This window comes from Pan paniscus, chromosome 13 (assembly GCF_029289425.2).
Source record: "Pan paniscus chromosome 13, NHGRI_mPanPan1-v2.0_pri, whole genome shotgun sequence".
NCBI classification, from domain to species: Eukaryota; Metazoa; Chordata; class Mammalia; order Primates; family Hominidae; genus Pan; species Pan paniscus.
Genome location: NC_073262.2, coordinates 104,074,446 through 104,099,431, shown reverse-complemented (window position 1 = coordinate 104,099,431; position 24,986 = coordinate 104,074,446). Strand labels below are relative to the sequence as shown.

The window sequence follows — 24,986 nt, the reverse complement described above, 5'->3', positions numbered from 1 at the left end:
TTCTTAAATCCAAAAGCAATTCACAAAAGCTGTCCTAAAAATCAAAGCTCTAGAATCCATTCACTATTTATTCAACACAATTATTGAACACTACTTTGTGCTAAGTATACGTGAGCACCTGGGGACACCACAAATAAAAAATATATAAATGATCCCGGCCCTCAAGAAGCACAAGTCTAGTGAGGGACATGGACACACACAAAGATGTTTCTAATACAGTGAAATAGTTTACAATGCAGTGAAACGGACAGGGATGGGGGGCAGAGGTGGAAAAACAACTTCTTCCTGCAGAATAACAGTAGGTCTCCATTAAAAGAGGGGAAGGAAGCTGAAGGGAAGACACAGCTTGTGCAAAGGCACGGAATTCTTGGAAAAGCAGTGGTGGTTCACTGATCATCATACCAATTCTTACTTTTTTCTGCAGACTAAAATTCAACATGTACCAGATATAGAAATATACCATGAAATCTAAAATTAGACTCATAAATTAAATGTGGCAAATCATAAATCTAAAATCCCAACTCATCTATATAATTATAACATCTAGGCTAAGTTAATTTATTTATTTAAAACCAGCATTCTTACCATAGGCCATAAATGGAGAAATAACCCAAAGCCAGCTGCCAACAGTGAAAACTGTCCAATAAGTTGTAATATTGGGATGCCGGAAAAAGTGGGATAGAATCACGGCTTTCTAGGATAAACACACAAGAGACAAGACATTTAAAAACAACTGTTTTTTCCTTATGACGAAAATGGCGGTCGTGGCAGCTAATACTCAAGGGTGCTTATTAGTGAAAGCACTGTTCTTAGTGCTTTTATCTATTTAAATCTCACAACCACTCCACAAAGTATGTGATATTATGATTCCCATTTTTCAGAAGACAACACTTAAAAATAAGTTAGAAAACCTGTCCAAAAGCATGCAATTAATAAAAAGAAGTGGAAGTAGAATGTGAACTTAGTTTCCCTCTAGGGTCATACTCTTAACAACTGTACTATGTTCTTATCATAAAAACATTTAAAAATACATAAAAATCCCTCTATTGCTACCTCACAGAGAGCCACTGTTAACATTTTGGTATAGTTTCTCCTAGTCTTTTTTTGTTTGTGTAATATACATGTGCACATATAAATATTTTAAGAATTGGGGCCGGGCACGGTGGCTCACGCCTGTAATCCCAGCACTTTGGGAGGCCGAGGCAGGCAGATCACGACATCAGGAGATCGAGACCATCCTGGCTAACACGGTGAAACCCCGTCTCTACTAAAAATACAAAAAGTTAGCTGGGCGTGGTGGTGGGTGCCTGTAGTCCCAGCTACTCGGGAGTCTGGGGCAGGAGAATGGCGTGAACCCGGGAGGCGGAGCTTGCAGTGAGCCAAGATCGCGCCACTGCGCTCCAGCCTGGGCGACTGAGCGAGACTCCGTCTCGAAAAAAAAAAAAAAAAAAAAGAATTGGAACAATATCCAAATAAAATCCTTTCCCCCTTTATATCAAAAATGATTAGTGACAATAAAAATGGTATTATAAGATACCTGAAATGCAATTCTGTCAAAATTTGTTATTCAGAAATTAATTTTGCTTAACTGGATGAAAAGGAAACTGTTTTTGATTTCTTCCATTTCCCTATGTGACTATTTAGGATGGGACTGACTAGGAGTATTGTAAAACTCCAGACTAGCATTTTGAATATGATATTCATTTGAAGGAGCAGCAGTTACCAAAGTTTGAATATATTTGTTCTTTCATATAACGAACCTGGCTTCCAAGTATTCTTTCCAATTCTGTAACTGCATGTTAATTAGAAGAAATCTGTATTTCCCTAACAGAAGAACTATTAGTTTGGGGGAGAAAATTCTTACAGATGTAATCTCCTCAAATAAACATTATATTAAATACAATCACCCCTTAGTATCCATGGAGCATTGGTTCCAGGACTGCATCCCCTGACTGCCTCCTACACACCACCCCATAAATGTACTAAAATCTAAAAATGCTCAAGTTCCTTGTATAAAATGGCATAATATTCGCATATAAGCTATGCACATCCTCCCATATACTTTAATTCATTTCTAGGTTACTTATAATGCCTAATACAATGTAAATGCTATGTAAATAGTTATGCTGTGTTTTATTTGTACTATTTTTTATTGTATTATTTATTTTAAAATATATATTTTCTATTCACAATTGGTTGAATCTGCAGATGTGGAACCAGTGGATACAGAGGCCCAATTGTGTATCATTTTCTTCATATTGTTACCTGTAAAGCTTTCAGGCGTTCTTCATTGCAGTTTTCCAGATTTGTAATTTTTATAGTTACCAGTGTTCCCGTGGGAGTATGCCGTGCAAGATGGACAGAAGTCAAGTTGTCAAATCCTCTTCCTGTAATCAGACATAAAATTCATGTTAGTAACCAAAGAAGAAAAAAACCTGACAATTTAGACATCATCAAAATTGAAAAGTCTTACTCTTCAAAAAGTACTGTTAAGAAAATGAAAAGGCATACTACTGATTCAAAGTATTAATAATACTTATCAAGTAATCCAATTAAAAAACAGGCAGAGGATTAAACAGGCAATCCACAAAATAAGATATAGGAACAGCCAATATGCCTATGAAAAGATGCTCAAGATAGAGAAATGCAAATTAAAACAGTGACACACCATTACATATCTATTATAATGACTAAAATTGTGACTTGATAAACCAATTGCGATATACTCACACAATGGAATGCTACTCGGCAATCCCGTCCCCACTCCCAGTCCCTGGCAACCACCAATCTGATTTTTGTCACATAAATGGTATCAAAAAGAACACAGTCGTCAACTTCTTTTGTGTTTAGCTTCTTTCACTTGGCATATGCTTCTGAGACTCATCCACGTTGCTGTATGTATCAGCAATTAATTTCTATTGCTGAGCAATAAACAATTGTATGGCTATACCACAATTTATTTATCCATTTATAATGCTGATGGTGGCTATTAGCTTGTTTTCAGTTTTTGGTGACTATAAAGCTGCCAAAAACATTTCTACACAGGTTTTTAAGTAGACATGTGTTTTCATTTATCTTTGGCAAATATCTGTGAGTGAGATTGCTGGGTCATGTGATAAACGTATGCTTAACATTATAAGAAGTTGCCAAATTGTTTTCAAAAGTGGCTGAATCATTTCATATTCCCACAAACAATGTATAAGAGCTGTCACTGCCTGACATACTCACCAGCATTTGGTATCGTCAGCTTTTTAAATGTAAAACACCTAGAGTGGCATCTGCTAGCAGCCACCTAATAAATATTAGTTACCTCCCTCTCTCCATGGTCACCAAATTTTGTCAGTTTTATTTTTGAAATGAAGTTAATCTCAAATTCGTCTCCTCCCCTCAGTGTCAGCATCACTGACTTAGTTTGAGCCCTGTCCTGTTGCCCTGGATGTATGCAGTGACTCCCTCATATGCCCTGAATTCTCAGCCAGGGCACACACCAGAATTACTGAGGGAACTACTGCAAAATGCCTCTGCCTTGGCCCTACTCCCAAGAAACCCTGGTTCAGTAGCTCTGTGATGGAATATAGGTGCTGTAATTTTAAAAAAGACACGGGTAATGAAGATGACACTTCTGGTTGTGCATTGCTGATCTACTACATCTTCCTGACTGTTGCCTGAGTTGTTTTAAATTTGGCATTTTATCAATAGCAGGTCCTGCAGCAGCTGAGAGCTTAGATCCTACAGTCAGAAAGATCTGGTTTCAAATCACTAACTGTATGAATCAGAGCCTCGATATCCTCATCTGCGAAATGGGAGTGGCAAAGGGTTAAAGAAAAAAATACATACTAAATGTTCAGCATAATGCCTGTTAGATGCTATTATTGTCATCATGATTCCACAATGTCTCTCTAGCGGAAGGACAATTCCAAATCTCCACCTTAAATCCTCTGAGTAATAAGGAGGGTAGGTTGTGGAGGCCATTCTAAATCCAACCACATGAAGTCCTTCACAACGTGTTCCAAACCTGCCTTTCCAGATTCATCTCCTACCACTGCCTACTCTCCCCTTGTTCCCACTTGCAGTCACAGAGGAACTATATGGTATTCTCCCCTAACCATCCTTCCTCAGTCATTTACTGAGGTAAACATGTTTTTACCTTTTTAGAATTGGCACCATTTGAAACTCCTTTCTAATTTTGGGGCATTTGCCACTTTGTGTTATTTCAAAAAGGTCAGATCCTTACTCTCCCTTAGTCTCCTTGACCCTGGCATGCGACCTATGCTTGGCCAGCTGGAGTATGGAGTGAAGGACAAAGCAGCAGCAGTCGTCAGAGCTACCAGCAGGGGGCCAGCGTCTGGCGGCGGGCAGTACATTCACTAGGCTGCTCCTATTCCACAGTCCTGGTCCTTGTCATGCAGCTTCTCTTGGCTTTTTCCAAGCCTAGTTCTCTAGCCAATAATTCTGTGAGTTAGCAGCACTGTTCAAATATTCCTTTTTCACTTAAGTTAGCCAGGATTGTTTATGTTGTCTATAACAAAACCTATGACTAGAATATCTAGCAAACTGTTCCTCATTCAAGATCCAGCCCCTTTTTGCCATCTCTCTTAACTCCCAGAGGTGGTTCGTTGTATGCTCCATCTTCTCTGTTCCCATAACACTTAGGACATACCTCTACTAAAGTACCCTCCAGTGCATAAAACGAAGCTATATTGTGTCTTCATCTTCCCAGAGATGATGTCAATTCCAAGTGTTCTACCATGCTTTGTTTCCCTAGCACCTAACACAATCACCGGTGTGTAGTGTTTAATAGATGTTTCTAAATATTCAGAGCAAATGTTTCACATATGTAAAGCTATAAACAATAACCCATCCTATTCCACACTTAACTGAAAAAGCTTTCTACTACAAATGATATTTTAGATAAATTTTTAAACTGAGAAGCAATTTAAAGGATTGTGACTAAAAAGATTTAGATGACTTGATTTTACTTCATATCCAGTAAAAATTATACCCATAAAATAGATGCTTCCCACAATAAACACACAAATAATAAGTATTTAGTGTCTTCCTCATCTAAATGTACTTCAATGGAAAAGTAAACGTTCTAGACAGTAATCTTGAAAAAATCTGAGTCATTATTTTAAGATAGACATAAATTAATTGAATCCACTTGACTGACACAATTAGCATCTAGTTTTATGCTGGAGGTAACAACAGAAAAACACTTGCCCACAAAATAATCTTTTTGTCATCAATTTAATTTCTAGCACTGAAGGGTCAATTAGAAATTCAGGATTATTACCTATTTCTACTTGGAGCTCGTAGTGAGAAACGTTGGTGGAACATAGTACTTCACTGGCTCTAGTGGATGGACGTGACCAGGAAAGGGTTGGCTCATCAACCTGCATTTGTTTTTAAAGATAAAAACAAAATAGATGAACTTCTTGGTCCCCCTGCCCCAATATAAAACACTGGTGTTATATTTTCAAACACAGAGGTGCTCATTAGGAAGGTACTGCAAGGTGGCTTAAGATACTGTTTTAAGATCTAAAATGAATTTACCAATTGCTCATTGATGTTAGATAGAAAGCTGTTAGCCTATGGAGAGGGCAGGAAAAGCAGATTTACAGATAGCAAGGAATACTTCCCAGTGTAATTTCCAGTAAAATGTTTAGGAGTTGCGAAGAATGTTAATTCTTCAGGATAGCTGACAAATGTACCCAGCGAAGAGCTGCAGGGACCTGTGAGGGATATTCTATGCTTGTGCTCTTGCTTTAAGCTAGAGCCATATTTTGCACAAGGTACATGCTCTGCTACTGAAGATGTTAACAGTCAAGGAACAGTTTCCAGACTGCAGCCTATTAAAATTGCTGATGAAGTTTTTTGCAAGATGAATCAGATGGGGGGTCAGAAAGAAAAATCAAAGGAGACAGACCTCCTAAGTGAATGACCAAGTACTGATAGGAGGTCTCATGGTGTGCTTTGGAGTGAGAGTCAGGTTTGCACCTGAATACAGTGACAGTGAAAAAACATGGATGTATGAAAAAGAAGCCTAAACTACTGGCTTCATATGATAGCCATGAGGGTCTCCCAAAGGACATAACTACTCAAAAGGACACTTAGGAGCCTCTACAGACAGATGGCAGGGGAAGGAAGAAAGGGGAAAAATAACATTACTATGTGCTAGGAATTGTGTTAACTCCTTTTCACATTCTTGGCTCTTTTTAATCAAGAGAGAGAGATGGAGTTTGAAACAGTGACAGGATTAAATGTTCCCTAAACTTTAAGAGAGCAGGAAAAAAGGAATTATAAACCCATGGCTAAAGATAAATAAGGCTGACTATTGTTCAAGAGGAATGAAAGAATGTAAAAAGAAATTCTACTATACGATTGGAAATAATCCTGATGAGAAAACAAATCAAAATAAAGCAATTTAGTTTCTCTTTTTTTCTGCCTCTTTACAATCTGATGGAAGCAATTCAGTTTCTTTAAAACAGGTAGTCTTCAGATAAACCCAGATTTAATGACCACATAAAAGGGCACAGAAAGAACATATAACAGCTTTAAAAATTTTTTAAGTGATATCAACCTGTAAGCCTGTCGGGAAGGCTAGAGATGTAATGAACTACGGCTTATAATTCACAGGCTTGGAAAAAAACGGCATAATGTTACTGGGTGATAGACTAAAATCACAACTAATCGGCCTCTATTTTGCTTCCATCTATTCCATTAGGGAATTAGTCTTATTTAAACTAGAAGGGACACATGTTGTAAATAAGTATTCAAAGCTCTAAACAGGTTGTTTTAAGTAGGTTCAAACCTCCAGGCCCAGGGCAATTACACTTAGGATACAAAGTTTGCAACTATGGTAGAACTCAGATGAAAAACCAGAATAAAAGTAGCAAACAATGACCCAATTTTCAAAAAGGGAGAAAACTACAAAGGGGCAAGCTTGATGCTGCTGCCCAGCAAAGTCAGAGATCAAATTATTCAATAGGTGAATTATGGGCACTTTAAAAAGCCACATGGTAATCACAAGAAGACAACTCAGATTTACTAAGAGTAAATCATCCCAAACTAACCTCACTTCTCTTTTTCATTTGACCAGTTAGATGATAGAAAGCAAAAATTATGGCAAAGTCCTTGCCTTTGCTCTGTTAAACTTTTTAATGACTTCCTGAAAATGAAAAAGGCTGGCTTGAAAAAAGAAAAAGTATGGATCATGCATTGCTGGGCATAGCTAATTACCAAAAAAAAAAGAAGAAAAAAAAAAGGCAGGACTCACAATCATCCTGAACAGCTAGAAGAATGGGCCCAGATCAGTAAAATTTTACAAGGATAAATGCAAAACCTTACACTTAAGTTTAAAAAAAAAAAACAAAAAACCAATAGCCTAAATACAAAATTGAGGATACCAGGTTTATGACTCAGAGGTTTCAGTCAATACCATGACAGAGAAAATTAAATAAAAGCACAATATTGAGCTACATTTACAGAAGCAAAATTGAGCAGACTGGAAGAGACAAGAGTTTCACTGTATTCTGAAATGATTAGTATCTGGAGCACCATGGATAATTGAGACACCACAATTTAAGAGGGAATTGTAAAATGGTGATTGTAAAATGGTGATGCCTAGAGAAGGCCAACCAAATTGGTGAAGGTTCCAGCAACAATGAAGGAGTTGGAAATATTTAATCTGGAAAAGAAAATATTAAGAATATATATAGTTGCCATTTGCAAGTGGCCAAAAGACTAATATAGAAGGGTAAACAATTGTTCAGCGAGAAGAGCTGAGATCAACAGATAGAAGCTCCAGGAAGTAGATTTCAGTTCCGCCTAAGAAATATGGAGTAACCGGTGCCATCCAAGTGTGGCTCAGGCATCAAGCTGCCTCTTTCCATTATCCTCTCTCCATTGATATATTTGGAGGTTGGACGACCACCATTGACAGTAGTTGAGCTACAGGGAGGTACAAGAACTGGAAGTGAAGAGGGAATGGTCAGCAATTGGAAGGCTAGGAAAAGAAAAGTTTTGATGCCCACAAATGTCTGCTTGCAGCGAAAGGAAGTACTGTGATATGAATTTCAAGTACTTTGACAGCTGTCATTACTTCTCCATTATACATTAAACTGCTTCTAATTACGATTTGGTTTCCCATGTAACTTTTCTATAAGAGTGGATTGATAATACAATGTAAGGGCACCATTTCCTCTGGCACTGGGAGACTGGGTTTGTAATGAGCTTGATTAATGTGGATCTGATACTGAAATATGGATCCACTCTAGGTTTGCTGACTAAATCCAGTTTATGATCCTAAGAGGCTGAGGAACAGACCCTACATCATAGTTCAATAATCAAGCCAATGAATAGCACTCTGAAGTGTTTTCAGAGAGATCCTGCCAGACTTTTACTTGTGGTGAAACATACCTTTCTGTATGTTTCTATTTTTCTATGATGACTATTTTTCTATGATGGAGCTCTTTTTATTTAAATTTCTACAATGAACTCTCAGAGATATTGTAGAGAACACTCCCTACATTAGTTGAAAATTAGACTAGATGGCCTCTCATGAATCACTGTAATGCTAAAATTGCATTATTTTAAAAAGCAGCATCTCAGCTCAAACATCACAGCCTTTCATTTGCAAAGGTTAACTATAGAAAATGAATTTTCCTACAGACAGAGGGGTTTCCAAAGTTATAGGAGACATAAATCACTTGGAAAACCAGACTGTCCTCCAAACATGATATTTTAACATAAAATTTAATTCTATCTATAAAGTCCAGGCCAATGGAGAACAAGTTGTCCAAAGAAAAGACAACAGATGGTGTTTTACAGCATGACTCAGAGAGCGCACAAGGAAGTTTTTCTAGTCATCAGGCACCAGTTTCCAGCTGGTGTCAACTTACATGATACAACTTTTCCAATTCATTTTTCCATGAGAGACTTCAGATTATGCTTCTGCTTCTCTCACTGAAGATTTTAGTCTAACTCTACTAACAGAGACAGATGTGACATTTCAATCCTTAAATTATAAAAAGGCTCCAACCTGAAGGTTTGAAGGATTCAGGTGGCAGCTGTGAACGTTTGCTTAGTTCTAGGCCTCTCTCTCACTAACAGCATGGAGACAAGAATCACTTTCCTTTCTGCCTCCCCCAGAGGGAATTACTTGAATTAAAACTCAGACTGGGAGGGAGGTGGATAAAGATGGCTGAATGGAACCCTCCAGCAATCTTCCCTCACCCTTCAGGAACACCAAATTGAACAACTATCCAAACAAGAAGTCACCTTTGTAAGAATAAAAAATAAGGTGAGCTATCACAGTACCTGGTTTTAACTTCCTATCACTGAAAGAGGCACTGAGCAGGGTAGGAAAGATAGTCTTGAATAGCTGATGCCTCCCCTCCCGCATCCCCCGGGGAGGGAGAGTGCAGTGATTGTGGGACTTTGCACTGGAACTCAGTGTTGCCTGTCACAGCAGAGAGCAACACAGTAAAGAATGCAGCCAGTGCCCAAGGAGGGGGCATTTAGATCAGCCTTAGCCAGAGGGGAATCACCCATCCCAGCAGTTGGAACCTGAATTCCAGCAAGCCTTGTCTGCCACCACAGGCTGAGGCCCTCTGCGGTCCTAAATAAACTTGAAAGGTAGCCTAGGCCACGAGGACTGCAATCCCAGGGCAATTCCTGGTGCTGTGCTGGGCTTGGAGCCAGTGGACTTGGGGGGGTCCATGACCTAGTGAGACACTATCCAGGGCAGCCAAGGGAGTGCTTCTGTCACTCCTATTCCAACCCCAGGCAGTGCAGCTTGTAGCTCCAGGAGATTCCTTCCTTTCCCTTGAGGAGGGGAGAGGAAAGGAAAGAATAAAGAGGACTTTGTCTTGCAACTTGGATACCAGCTCAGCCACAGTAGAATAGGGCACCAGGCAGAGTCCTGAGGCCCCCATTCCAAGCCCTAGCTCCTGGACAACATTTCTAAACACACCCTGGGCCAGAAGGGAAACTGCTCCCATGAAGGGAAGGACCTAGTTCTGGCAGGATCCATCACCTGCTAAGACCTTGCGCCTTGAATAAACATCAACAGTATCCAGGCAGTACCTGCTGTGGGCCTTGGGTGAAACTCAGGGCCATGCTGGCTTCAGGTGTGAACCAGCACATTCCCAACTGTGGTGGCCACAGGTAGAGGCTCCTTCTGGTTGAGTAGAGGAGAGGGTACAGTAAAGGGGGCTTGGTCGTACAGCTTGGGTACCAGCTCAGCCACAGTAGGCTAGAGCACCAAGCAGACTCCTGGGGTCCCTGATTCCAGGCCTTGGCTCCTGGATAGCACTTCTGGACTGGCCCTGGGCTAAAGGGTAGCCCACTGCCCTAAAGGGAGAAACCCAGGCCTGGCAATATTCACCACAAGCTGACAGAAGAGCCCTCGGGCCTCGAGTGAACACTGGCAATAGCCAGGCAGGACTCTGCAATGGGCCTGGGACAATGGTGGCCATGAGGAGAGACTCCTTCTGCCTGAGGAAAGGAGAGGGAAGAATGGGAAGGACTTTGGCCTGTGGTTTGGGTGTCAGCTCAGCTGCAGTAGAATAGAGCACAAAGTAGATTCCTAAGGTTCCTGACCCATGGCCCTGGCTCCCAGAAGGCATTTCTGGACCCACCCAGGGCCAGGTGGGGAGCTCACTGCCCTGAAGAGAAGGACACAGCCTGGCTGGATTCAACACCTGGTGACTGAAGAGCCCTTGGTATCCTTGAGTGAACATCCAGCTGGGCAGTGGTGGCTGCAGGCCTGGGGCAAGACCCAGTGCTGTGCTGAGCTTCAGGTCTGACCCAGTGCAGTCCTAGTGGTGGTGGCAACAGGGGTAATTGTGTCACCCCTCGCCCAGCTCCAGGCAGCTCAGCATGGAAAGAGAAACTGTTTGGGGGAAAAGTAAGGGAAGAAAACGAGATTCCCTGCCTAGTAATCCAGGTAATTCTCTCAGACCTTACCCAAGACCACCAAGATGGTACCTTTGTGAGTCTGCAAGAGTCACAGTTTTGCTGGGCTTGAAGTGGTCCCTAATGCAGATAGAGTTACAGTGACCAAAGACTTAGATCACAATACTCAATTCCCTGTAAATACTTGGAAAGCCTTCCCAAGAAGGATGGGTACAAATAAGTTCAGCCTTCAAAGACTATGATAAATACCTAACTCTTCAATGCCCAGACATTAATGAACATCCACAAGCATCAAGAACATCTAGGAAAACATGATTTCACCAAATGAGCAAAGTAAGGTACCAGTGACCAATCCCGAAGTGACAGAGATACGTGACCTTCCAGACAGAGAATTTGAAATAGCTGTTTTGAGGGAGTTCAACAAATTTCAAGATAACACAGAGAAGGAATTCAGAATCCCATCAGATAAATTTAACAAAGAGATGGAAATAATTTTTTAAAAATCAAGCAAATTCTAATTCAACTGACATACTAAAGAATGCATTAGAGTCTCAATAGCAAAACTGATCAAGCAGAAGAAAGAATTAGTGAGACTGAAGACAGGCTATTTGAAAATACAGAGAAGACAAAAGAAAAAAGAATATGAAAGAATGAAGCACACCTATAAGATCTAGAAAACAGCCTCAAAAGGGCATATCTAAGAGTTATTGGCATTGAAGAGGAGGTAGAGAAAGAAATCAGAATAGAAAGTTTATTCAAAGGGATAATAACACAGAACTTTCCAAGCCTAGAGAAAGATATCAATATCCAAGTATCCAAGAAGTTATCCAAGTATCCAAGATATCAATATCCAGTATCCAAGAAGGTTATGGAACACCCAGCAGATTTAACCCAAAAAACACATTTAACAATCAAACTTCCAAAGGTCAAGGATAAAGAAAGGATACTAAAAGAAGTAAGAAAAAAGAAAGAACATATAAAGGGGCTCCAATACATCTTGCAGCAGACTTATCAGTGGAAACCTTACAGGCCAGGAGAGAGTAGCATAACATATTTAAAGTGCTGAAGGAAAACCTTTTTTTTTTTTTTTTTTTTTGAGACAGTCTCACTCTGTCACCCAGGCTAGAGTGCAATGGTGCAATCTTGGCTCACTGCAACCTCCACCTCCCAAGTTCAAGCAATTCTCCTGCCTCAGCCTCCCAAGTAGGCGGGATTACAGGTGTGTGCCACCACGCCCAGCCAATTTTTTGTATTTTTAGTAGAGATGGGGTTTCACCATGTTACCCAGGATGGTCTCAATCTCCTGACCTTGTGATCCACCCACCCTGGCCTCCCAAAGTGCTGGGATTACAGGTGTGAGCCACCACACCCGGTGAAAAACTTTCATAGTTTATCCAGTGAAAATATCCTTCAAACATGGAAGGAGACATAAAGACTTTCCCAGACAAACAAAAGCTGAGGGATTTCATCAATGCCAGACCTCTCCTACAAGAAATGCTAAAGGGAGTTTTTCAATCTGAAAGAAAAGGTTGTTAACGAGCAGTAAGAAATTATCTGAAGGTACAAAACTCACTGGTAATAAATACACAGATAAAAACAGACTATTATAACATTGTAATTGTGGTGTGTAAACTACTCATATCTTTAGTAGAAAGATTAAAAGATGAACAAATGATAACTGCAATACCTTTTCAAAATAGTACAAGAAGATATAAATAGAAACCACAAAAACTTAAAAAAACAGGAGGAATGAAGTTAAAGTGTACAGTTTTTATTAGTTCTCTTCGCCTGTTTGTTTTTGCAATCAGTGTCAAGTTGTCACTTTTTAAAATAACATGTTATGTTATTTGCAAGCCTCATGGTAACCTCAAATCATAAAATCTACAACACATACACACACAAAAAAATAAAAAACAAGAAACTAAAACATACTGCCAGAGAAAATAAACTTCACAAAAAAGAAGAAGACAGGAAGGAAGGAAGACAATACAAAACAAATAACAAAAGCCAGCAGTTAAGTCCTTATCAATAATAACACTGAATGTCAATGGATTAAACTCTCCAATGAATAGACATAGAGTAGCTGAATCGATTAAGAAAAGATTCAATTATCTGTTGCCTACAAGAACCACACTTCACCTATAAAGACACTCATAGACTGAAAATAAATAGTGGAAGAAAAATATTCCATATAAATGGAAACCGAAAAAGAACAGGATCGATATACACATATATCAGGCAAAATAAATTTCAAGGCAAAACTTATAAAAAGAGACATGGAAGGTCATTATATAATCCTAAGCAAAAAGAACAAAACTGGAGGAATCACATTACCTGACTTCAAATTATACTACAGAGCTATTATAACCAAAACAGCATGGTACTTGTATACAAACAGACACACAGACCAATGGAACAGAACAGAGAACTCAGAAATAAATCCATACTACAGTGAACTCATTTTTGACAAAGAAGCCAAGAACATACACTGGGGAAAGGACAGTCTCTTCAATAAGTGGTGCTGGGGAAACTGGATATTCGTATGCAGAAGAATGAAAGTAGACCCCTATCTCTTGCTATATTAAAAAATAAAATTGAAATGGATTAAAGACTTAAATCTAAGACCTCAAACTATGAAATTACTACAAGAAAAGATGGAGGAAGCTGTCCAGGAAATTGGTCTGGGCAAAGATTAATTGAGTTATACCCCAAAAGTAGAGGCAATCAAGCAAAAATGGACAAATGAGATCACAGCAAGTTAAAAAGCTTCTGCACAGCAAAAGAAAAAACAAAGTGAAGAGACAACCCACAGAATGGGAGAAAATATTTGCAAATTACCCATCTGATAAGGGATTAATAACCAGAATATATAAGGAGCTCAAACAATCCAATTTAAAAAATCTAACAATCTGATTTAAAAATGAGCAAAAGATCTAGAAATAAACATTTCTCAAAAGAAGACATACAGTTCTGGGCACATTGGCTCACACCTGTAAGCCCAATACTTTGGGAGGCTGAGGTGGGAGGATCACTTGAGGCTAGGAGTTCAAGATCAGCCTGGTCAACATAGTGAGACCTCTTTTAATTAGCTGGGTGTGGTAATACGCGCCTGTAGTCCTAGCTTATCAATAACCTGAGGTGAAAGGATTGCTTGAACCCAGGAGTTCAAGGCTGCTGTGAGCTATGATTACACCACTGCAGTGCAGCTGGGTGGCAAAGCAAGATGCCATCTCTAAAAAAAATTAAAATAAAAATAATTTTTTTAAAAGATGACATACAAATGGCAAACAGGTACATGAAAAAGTGCTCAACATCACTGATCATCAGAGAAATGCAAATCAAAACTACAAGGGAATATCATCTCACCCTAGTTAAAATGGCTTTTATCCAAAAGACAGGCAATAACAAATGCTGGTGAGGATATGGAGAAAAGAGAACCCTCATATGCTGTTGGTGATAATGCAAATTAGTACAACCACTATGGAGAACAGTATGGAGGTTCCTCAAAAAACTAAAAAAAAAAAAAAAAAAACTACCATATGATCCAGCAATCCCACTGATAGGTATACATCCAAAAGAAAAGAAATCAGTATATTGAAGAGATATATACACATCCATGTTTATTGCAGCACTACTGACAATAGCCAAGACTTGGAAGAAACCTAAGTGTCTATCAACAGATGAATGGATAAAGAAAATGTGGTATATATGTACAATGGAATACTATCTAGCCACAAAAAAGAATGAGATACTACCATTTGCAACAACATGGATGGAAGTGAAGGACACTATGTTAAGTGAAATATGGCAGGCCCAGAAAGACAAACTTCACATGTTCTCATTCACCTGTGGGAGCTAAAAATTAAAACAATTGAACTCATGGAGATAGAGAATAGAGGCCAAGAAGGGGTGTGGGGCAGAGTGGAGATGGTTAATGAGTACAAAAATATAGTTAGATAGAATGAGTAAGATCTAGTATTTGATGACAGAGTAACTACAGTCAACAATAACTTATTATACATTTTAAAATAACTGAAAGTATAATTGGAATGTTTATAACACAAAGAAATGATTTATGCTTAAAGTGATAGATAAACCATTTACCCATTTAGTAATTATTACATATCATATGCCTGTATCAAAATATCTCAGGTAAGAGACAGGTAACTAGAAGACTAGGGTATTAATGAATAAAAAGCCAAATAACAGAAATAAAGACAGCTGAAGATAGGACTGGGGGTTCAATTATAAGCAAAATTAACTGGGATTCACTAATTTTGTAGTGAATAAGGCATTTGCAAGGTAGGTTCCATTCTGTAGTAAAAAATGCAGTATAAAGTATGGAATAAGGAAAGGAAAAGATCCCAAAGAAATATCCTTAGATATATCTAAGATACACGGGAGCAGAACCAAATAAAAAGTGTAAGTGGAAAGGCTTCACAGATACAATATTTGAACCAATTCTTTATGGATGAGGAAGAATTTCAGAGGCAGAAAAGAAAGAAGAGTATCTCAAGTAGAGAATGAAACTAAGACATATTCTACACCAGTAAGAGCCCTCATATTATGCTAATTTAGACTTTATCCCATAGGCTTTAGGAAGCCAATGGAAGTTTCAAAGCTGGAAAGCGATACAAGCAGGCCTGTATTGGTAGCATTACTGAACACTGAACAGATGTGAGTGGTGGGAGAAGACTATGTGTGTGTCTAGGAGACTAGAGGCAACGAGTCCACCTGCAAGAGCCCAGGTGAGAGACAATGAGACCTGAGCAGTAGCAGTGCTCATGTGAAGTAGGGGATAGACCCCAGGGCATTTCAGAGACAGATAATAAATATGGGGGCAGAGGTAGAGGCCGTGTGACGATAACTCTAAAGTTTTTAGTTAGGATGACATAGTAGATGAGTTTTCATTAGACAAAGTAGGAAATACCATGAGTTGGTGGGTTTGAAAGAAGATTAAGGTTTTATTCAAACTGAGTAGAGATGCCTTAGAAAAATCCAATTGGAGGTATTCTAGAGACACGTCTGTTGCCCAGGAAAGAGTCTGGGGTTGCAGGTAAAAATCTGAGAAGCATCAGTTCTGCTTGATGCCAGGGTCCCCTCAGGAAACCTGCGGTAACTCCAGGACAATCTGAAATCTGAGCAACTGAAGTCATAGGAATAGGTGAAACTGCTTAGGAAGAGCCACTTTAGGAAGAAGAGAAATGGCCAGTTATAGACTCCTGGAAAATGGCAGGAGGAAGAAATAGTAAAGAACACTGTAAAGAAAAAGAAATAGAAGAGAAGTAGGAGTGAATAGTATTACAGAAGGCAAAGTTAGAGCATTAATTGTACTCAGCCATTTTTTTTAAAGATGAGATCTCACTATGTTGCCCAGGCTGGTCTCGAACTCCTAGGCTCAAGTGATTCTCCTGCCTTGGCCTCCCAGAGTGTTGGGATTACAGGTGTGAACCACTGCATCCAGCCTAACCATTTTCTTACCAAGTATTGACGGATACTGGTTTCAGACTGTTTTTCAGGTCTGAGTGATTCAACTTGTGTTCTTGAAGTGCAGAAGCAATCCTGGAAGTCAGAAATGCATTATATAAGTGAAAAATAAGTTACAGGATAAGCAGGGGTGGTATGTAGATACAAAAAGGTCTAATGACTACAGTGGGGAGCAGAGAGGAAGGGCAACTTGCAGGAACCTGGAATTGAAGCCAGGATCCACATCATGGAGGAACTCAGCATGGGAGAGAAGGGAGAAGTGGCTGGGCATGCAGACAAACTTCAAATATGTGAGAATTTTACCTGGTGCTATCACTGATCCTTGCCCTCTTTTCTTGATGTCATAATAATTCATTTTAACTGTTGGTGTTAATTTTTAACTCTGTCTGTCAACATCACTGAGGTTTTCTTCTGAATATTTAGCCAAAGATTATTCTGCTGAATTCATTATAATTATTTTTATTTTGATCCTCAGCTATCTTAAGTACAGAAACCATGTTTATTCACATTAAGCCACATATTGAGTGAAAAAATAATTGTTTTTTAAAGGTGATAAACATCTCTAATTATAACTCAAAGCAAATTAAAAGAGACTTACTTTTATTATCGCAATTTACATTTTTCTGCATATTAACCCATGGTTCTATTATTATTTATTGCCAATAAAGAAATGTAACACCTACATGTAATTTATCACATCATCAATCAGTGGGGTGAAGCTGACATTATACTATTTAGGAAGAAAAAGTACGTCAAAAGAAAAGTATAAACACATTGTATGAGAGGCTTTTATAACAAGATAACTTCAATATTTGAAAAAATTTCTTTCTTTTGTTTTTTGAGACGGAGTCTCACTCTGTCACCCAGGCTAGAGTGCAGTGGTGCAATCTCGGCTTGATGCAACCTCTGCCTCCTGGGTTCAAGCAATTCTCCTACCTCAACTTCCTGAGTAGCTGGGATTACAGGCACCTGCCACCACGCCCGGCTAATTTTTGTATTTTTAGTAGAGGTGGGGTTTCACCATGTTGGCCAGGCTGGTTTCGGACTCCTGACCTCAAGTGTTCCGCCCACCTCAGCCTCCCAAAGTGCTGGGATTATAGGTGTGAGCCACCACAGCCATTTCAAAATTTTTCATTTCAAGCATCTTATTTTTATATAAACATTAAAGTACAATATCAAATGAGTCTCTTAAGATATGTCTACCTATGTCTATTTAACACTTTGTAGTCAATTACTTAAATATACATTTCCTTTTAAGATATGCCAGAATTTCTCACTAATCAAACTAGTCATTTTCCCAGTTAGCCTACATTACTGATTATTTTAACTTGAATTCCTACAGTCTGTATACTTTATAAATCTATTACAAAAATTTGGCATATATTCCCACTGTTTTATGTAAAACTCACTCTGAAGAATAGATGCTAACAATGTCAAGATAGCTGTACAACTGATTCCTCTACAGAGTTTCTAATGGCTTCCTAGGGTGAATAACATTTATAATAAAACAGTTTTTGAAGATACTTATTACTGTTGTTCATATTGAAAATATCCACCACCTGGGCAGGACATTTATATATTGTTTGGTATTTATATATTTTTACAACATTTAGCTTGAATTTTTCACAACGACCATTAATACCACTGTGCAAAAGAAGAATTAACAGCAGGCCTAAAACTGCTATTCTTAGAAAATAGCTGCTTATAAGGTTGACCCTTAGCTAGTATCTGGGAACTGGGATTTTGCGGAGGTTCCCTTCATAAGAATCACTCACTGTATCTAAACTGTTTGTGCAAATAATACAGTTTATGCTGAACACCTGGCTTTTCTTCTGGGAGACTGGAATTTTGTTACTTGCTAGCAGAGCATGCCTACGTGACAAGTCCCCAATAAAAACCTTAAGTCCAAGTCTCTAATGAGCTTCCCTAGTAGACAACATTTCACATGTCACAACTCTGGGGGAACTGTGCATATACTATGGGACTCCACTGAGAAAAGATTCTTGAAAGCTTGTGCCTGGTTTCCTCTGAACTTCACCCCACATACCTTTTCCCTTTGCTGATTTTGCTTTATACCTTCTTGCTAATAAATCTTAGCTGTGAGTATGACTATACGATAAGTTCTCTGAGTCCTCCTGGCAAATCACTAAACCTGGGGGTGGTTTGGGAGAACCCTGACACAGCCATCAAAATATACTCAAGCATTTAAAGAGCCATTACCTCTAAAAAATGTGCATCACTTTTTTGATGAAAGAGAATTTAAGACATATTGGCCCCAATATTTTTTTTCAAAATAAGAGTTATGATCTATGTTCTCAGTTTATAAAAATACAGGAAACATTTTATAAACTTACATGGCAGGCTTCTATTGCATCATCTTTATATAAAATTTTCACAGCCTAAGAAAGTGATCACTATTAAATACGAAGACAGCTAAAACCAGACAATATAAGGAAGATATTTTTGCTCTCCCCACCCAAAAAATGTTAGCATGTTCATTAGCTGCCCAGATTATAAAAATCACAAAATAGCCATATCTTATCCTTCAAAACATTTTTATATCCACACTGCATCAATCAAATGCTAGTGAACATAATAGCTCATGAAGAATCTACAGGCTAATTTCTTTCAGGCAGTGTAATGATTTAAAATCATCTAAAAGAAAGCTCCCCCAGAATATTTTTGAATATAATTTCTTTATCCATTATCATAATAGCCAAGTAAAAAGTAGTTAGACCTTACAAAGAAACTGAAAGAAGATATTTTTACATATGCTGCTCCTTTGAAAACAGCATTTCTTAGTTCTCAAATAGAGGGTAAAACTTGAATGGGGAGGAATCCTTAAATAAAAGTATCAACTTTATCCCAACTGCACAAATTTCTCGTTTAGGAAAAAAAGTAAATATTTCGATTCAAAGAATTTAAAATATTTCACCATTGCAGAAAAATGTGATTTAAAGTTACAATCATTAACAATATAAATCACCCATTATCACATTCTATTATTTTTCACAAAACCCATAATTATGGAATAATAGGCTAAGATATTCTTTTTCCAAAATTTGAAAGCCCTGGGCAACACACAGCCCTTTGAATCTCACAATTCTCGCCTATTAAATGAAGGGAATAGACTGAATGCCCTTTCACATCTTTTCCAACTTAAAAATTGATATAAAATTGTAAATCTTAAGTAATCCTTTAGAGTAAGGGTCGGCAAACTATGGTCCATGAGCCAAATCTGACCCACCACCTGTTTTTGTGAGTAAAGTTTTACTGGAACACAGATACATTCATTCATTCATTTATATATTGCCTATGGCTGCTTTCATGCTAGTATTTCAGCAGAAAAGTAGCTGTAACAAAGACCAAAGGGTCTGTAAATACTATCTGGCCTTTACAGAAAAGCTTGCTGATCCCTCCTTTAGAGAATAAAACATTTCACCTCCGTGTATTTTCCAGATATATAAAGCTTCTCTTTCAAGTGGTAATGCTTTACTTTAAACATGTAAGTAACTGTGTTATGTATTTTCCATATTACTAACAATCCAGTCTTCTAACTTCATAGTTCTGCCTCTCAGCCTTGGTAATTGATAGAATAGATTGGCAGGTATGAGTCTGGCTCCAGCTTTTTGCAATCTTGGACAAACTGAAAATGAGGATAATGCCACCTGCCCTGCTAAACTTACACAATTTGAAACTATGAAAGAAACATATGAAAGTATTTGTAAACTATAAATCATCATACAAATATACTCATCCTTTTTTTTTGAGACAGGATCTCCCTCTATCACCCAGGCTGGAATGCACTGGCATGATCACAGTTCACTGCAGCCTTGATCCCTTGTTCAAGTGATCCTCCCACCTTAACCCTCTGAGTAGCTGAGACTACAGGCATATGACACCACATCTGGCTAATATTTTATACAGACAGGGTCTCACTATGTTGCCTAGGCTGGTGTTGAACTCCTGGGTTCAACTGATTCTCTAGCCTTGGCCCCTAAAAATGCTGGGATTACAGGTGTAAGCCACTACACTTGGTCTACTCATTACTTTTTTAAAAACCACATTTTAATATAAGTATTCCCTATTCAAATATTATTATTATGTATAAAACAGAATGAAAGTCCTCAAGCTACTTAATCTAAAGTAGATACCACGGATCTAAATATAAATAGAAAACCAGTTGGCAGCTATACCTCATATATCTATTGATCCAAATGATTTTATTTCGGTTAAGTCAAAGGGGTTATTTTTAATACTGTTTGGCTTGCTTTTGGTCAGATGGAAATTTGTAACAGGAATTTCTGAAAGATTTAAAAGATAAGGCATAGCTAACTGGTGTGGGTGGCATATCAAAGTATAACACCTATGAGAAAAAGTAGATATGGGACAAAGGATTAGAATAATGAGCATATTGAAGTATACGAGAAGTTCTTTATGAAAGAAAGAAAAACTCAGTGAGAATGTAATTCATTTCTCAAGTCCAGAAGTCAATCAGGTCAAAACAATATCTCAGAGCATAAGAATATCCCATCAGAATATGCCTTTTATTATGGCTTGGCATTAACATCCAACTACTCTGACAGAACAAAATCAGATCTATATTTACAAAAACTTACCAAAAGAGACATTGAATCACTTTAGTTCACACAGAAAGTGACAAAAATCCATCTATTCCAAAGAAGGCTTTTGTTTTATCTTCCTTTCAAGATGCAGATATATCCTACTATAAAAAACAAAAGCAAAATAATTTAGATTCACATAAAAGTTCCTTAAAGAACTAGTTGCCTTAAACCCTTCCAATATTTAGGCAGCTATTCCTTGATACCCAATATTTAGGCAGCTACTCCTTGACACAAGGAGACATTCCTGAAAAGTATCTTTAAAGAGCATTTATTTTTTACTGAACATTATTTGTGATCTGACATCACAACCAAGAAGCAGAGTGAAAACAAAAAGAAGTCCTGAATATTTCCAAAGCCTCAATATATTTGCATTTCTCCTTCCCTATCTTTTCTATACTGTTTTTTGTTTGTTTTTTAAAGAACGCTGAGCAAATTTGAAAGCAATGTAGAAAACCAATTTTTGGCCCACTTTTGATATAAACAGTGTCACTTACAATAAACCCCAAGAATTTTCAATTGTTCCACATATTATAACTAAACTTTGAGACTTTCCAAAGCCCTTTCTTATTGGATTAATTATGTACTAAATCATCTGGGGTCCCTGACCAGCCAATATGGGAAAGAATCAGAATAACAGACTAGGAAATTAATTCAAGGAGATACAAAAGCACCATCCACGGTTTCCAGACCTTTACTAATAGAAAGGGTGGCAATCTTGTAAGTTTGTGGGTTCAGAGCATCCCTTTACATCTAACCAACATCATCTCTTTCATCTAAATTGTGCTTCATTATTTCATTTTAAGTCCCCAAATTTGATGAACCCATCTACAAATATGTGAGCAGAATGAGAAAGGGAAGATTTTGTAAACCATAAAAACCATAAAGCAATATCCAATTTTATTGCTAAAGAAAGAGGTGAACTTATTCAGGATGTTCACTATGAACCAAAGGTAGAGATTGGGAGGAAGACGGACCTGAAAGGCTGTGATCATTTAGCCACCTACCATTCATTACCGTCAATTTAAGGCACTGGAGTTTGCTATGCTGCAAAAGGAGAAAAGCAATGCCTGCCCTGCCAACCTTCCAGGGTGAATGAAATCAAATGAGTTACATCTCAAAGTGCCCCTAATTAGCAAACACTGTATCAGCTTGAACTATGCTTTGAAAGGTACACTCAAATGTACTGACGGCAGTACAAAACGATAAGGCTTATTTGGAAAGCAGGTTGTCAAATGTTTCAATAACCATGAAAATATTCATACTTTTTGACCCAGTAAAATTCCCCGGAGTGATCTATTCTAAGGAGATATCCAAGTAAATGAAGAAACTACACATCATAGTCAATACACTGTTAATCTGTTAACAGCCAAGTAATCATTACACAAGTGTTTAATGAGTGGTTACCATGGGTCAGGCACTGTGGACACCTGCTGGTAATTAGGGCAGACAAGACCCTGGCCACTTGTAGCTGACCTTCCCACAAGCAGAAGGGTTATGGATGTCATGATTAACCAAATTTTCTGGTTATCATGATTTTGTATCCTGCTTTTTTCACTCAATGTCAGCAAGTTGTTACTGATTTTGTCTTAATAATGTGAAACTCCATTACGTTGTCTATTTTTTTCTCTTTTTCAGAAAAGCTCAGAAGAAACAGACACGATCTGGTAAGAATTGTTAGTAATAAAAGAGTTGTCCCTATGGGGTGGTTTAATCTCAGAGATTTTTGCCTTAGATACACCAGACTATTAAGAGATAATTTTACAAGACATTTTGAGGTCAAGGCAGCAGCTGCACCCAGCAAAGGGGTGGGGGTGGGGGATTTGCTGTTATTATAATTTTCTCCGGCATGCTCTTTCACGAGATATGAATATAAACCCTTTCTTAAAAAAAAGTCATATTTAAGAGACCTATATTTCGTATTCACAAGTACATCAGTGCAGTCCCTTGCACTTGTATCTAAAACGCTAATTACGATAAAGCTTTATAAGTAATTTCAGTTTGTTCCATAATAGAATGGTTCATGTGAAGACTTTGATCTGAAAGATTAACACTTTCTGTAGAAACCAAAGGGCGCATCTTCTTACAGAACACGGGTTTTGAGTTAATTTAGGCATTCAACAGAGGCCACTGTTACAGGGAATGCAAAAATGACCCGATGTAACTCTTTGTTGAGCTTTAAAATTACTGTAATTTTCAAAGTGATCTTGGGAACCCATAAAATCTTAACAAAGATCATAGCGACGCACAGCTCAGGAGAATTTTCCAAGCTTAGTGACTCATGCGTTCAACAAATCTTTACTGAGCGCCTACTGTGTGCCAGGCACCGTGCTAGGCAGGCGCCGTGTTACACATCCTTATCAAGTTTTGGGGAAAAGGTACTTGACAAAGACCCAGCAGGGAAAAACACAGCGTTGAATTGAAAAACCGAAGACAAAACGACACTCGAGTATTTAATTTTGTAAAAGGTTCCTTCCTAGTCCTGCTATGGGGGACTTTGCAGCGAACTTGCAGAAGGCGGCAGATAGAGCTGGGGTCTGAGGGTGTCTTCGATATGGCAACTCCCCAAGCCCGAGAGCGCGGCCAAAGGTGAGGGTGCGGGGAGAGGGCGCCCGGGCGGCCTGGGCCCCGCGCACCTGGCACGGCCGGCACGGCCAACCCGGCAGGCACCACTGGGCGGGCTGAGAACCCGCGGCCCGGGCCCCGCTGAGCCCGAGCAGCACTGGCGCAGTGGCCGCTCGCCACTTCGGGCCGCATTCTTGCCACGGCTCCGCCAGCCGCCGGTGCTCGGGCTGGAGGTGGGCTAGCGCGTTCTGGCCTCGGGCTTCCCGGGCGTGCGCGGACCAAGGCTCACTCCCTCACGTCCCCCACCGGCCCCGACACCTTCCCTTCCCGGGCCTGCCTCCCGTCTTTACCCTAGCGGCGACCACGGCCAGCGACTCTCTTCAGGCTGCCAGCGGTGCGGACAGGGGCGGGCGCCAGAGCCCTGCTCGCGGAAGGGCGAGGCGAGCGCTCTAGGCCCGCTCCCGGCGCGGGGCGCGGGAGGGCGGCGAGGCCGCGACCGGGACCGTGGGCTTGCAACTGTGCCCCAGCCCCAGGCTACCCGCTGGGAACGCATTCGCCCCACCCGCGCCGGGGTCGCGGCCCCGCCTCCCTCCCCGGGGCTGGGCAGCGAGAAGGCGGGGCCTTCGAGCTTGAGGCGGGGCGGCAAGGAAACTACAATTCCCAGCAGGTCTTGCGCTGGGGCCGTGGAGGCCTCTGGGAGAGTGGGTCTCCTTTGGCTTCCCCAATTGTGTGGGGGCTGCCATTGACCCGGTGTCGCCGCGGAACCGAGGTCGCCGAGTGATGATGTTGTGAAGTCGCCCGCCTGTCCCTGCCACGCCCGGGCGGTTGCTGGCAGTGGGAGCAGCGGCAGCAGCTTCGGCTGCTGCTTTCAGGCTGCCGCTTCATTAGGGGCTTCCTGAGGAAGCGCGGGCGGACGACAGAGGATGCCGAACCACTCCAGTGAGTAAGCTATCCGCGCACAACCCGAACTTGCCCTTGACAACTTCCCCGGAAAGCGGAGGGACCTCCTCGTCCCAAGGTCCTCCGGTACCCGGAGGTCACGCGCGGACGTCGGAGCCGGAGGCTGGGTGCTGGAGGGCTGGGTCCGGGTCCCGCGGTGAGGAGTGGGTTGTTTCCTAAGTGTGGGTGCAAAGTAATGGGCGCTAGGCGCTGGCGTCGGGATTCAGCCCAGCTGCACATCTGAGGCTTGGCAGCTTCTCATAGCGCCTTATCCTCTGCCATACAGCATCCATCTGGAGCCCTGTCTTTTAGGATGAGTGGCTTTAGGGTCGGGCATTAAACCTTAAGCTTCAGTCGCCATCTGTGATGTAAGTGGGAGGAAAGGGTATTGGAAAGAGCTCTTTCTGGGTCAAATAGAGTTGGGCTTTTCTTGCAATTGATTTTGAGCCAGATGCC

The 24,986-nt window shown here is 39.9% G+C and overlaps 2 protein-coding genes across 4 annotated transcripts in view; one reads left to right on the top strand and one right to left on the bottom strand.

Annotated features, from left to right (window-relative positions):
* Window positions 1-24,256, bottom strand: part of STRADB (STE20 related adaptor beta) — a 29,742-nt gene extending 5,486 nt beyond the window's left edge. The window contains exons 1-6 of the mRNA XM_003820748.4: window positions 23,942-24,256; window positions 21,024-21,130; window positions 16,399-16,479; window positions 5,294-5,393; window positions 2,266-2,387; window positions 586-694 (exon numbers count right to left, since the gene is read on the bottom strand). Of these exons, the coding sequence (XP_003820796.1) occupies window positions 586-694; window positions 2,266-2,387; window positions 5,294-5,393; window positions 16,399-16,479; window positions 21,024-21,035 (424 nt within the window). The 5' untranslated portion in view covers window positions 21,036-21,130; window positions 23,942-24,256. The remainder of the gene's footprint in view (window positions 1-585; window positions 695-2,265; window positions 2,388-5,293; window positions 5,394-16,398; window positions 16,480-21,023; window positions 21,131-23,941) is intronic.
* A 2-nt stretch (window positions 24,257-24,258) lies between these two features.
* The window catches only part of TRAK2 (trafficking kinesin protein 2), a 75,119-nt gene continuing 74,391 nt past the window's right edge, over window positions 24,259-24,986 (top strand). Inside the window, exon 1 of one of the 3 annotated variants that reach the window (XM_034954803.2) lies at window positions 24,259-24,534. The gene's annotated coding sequence lies outside the window, so the exon portion shown is untranslated. The remainder of the gene's footprint in view (window positions 24,535-24,986) is intronic. The other 2 variants (XM_003820747.4, XM_034954802.3) reach the window with 2 other exon arrangements.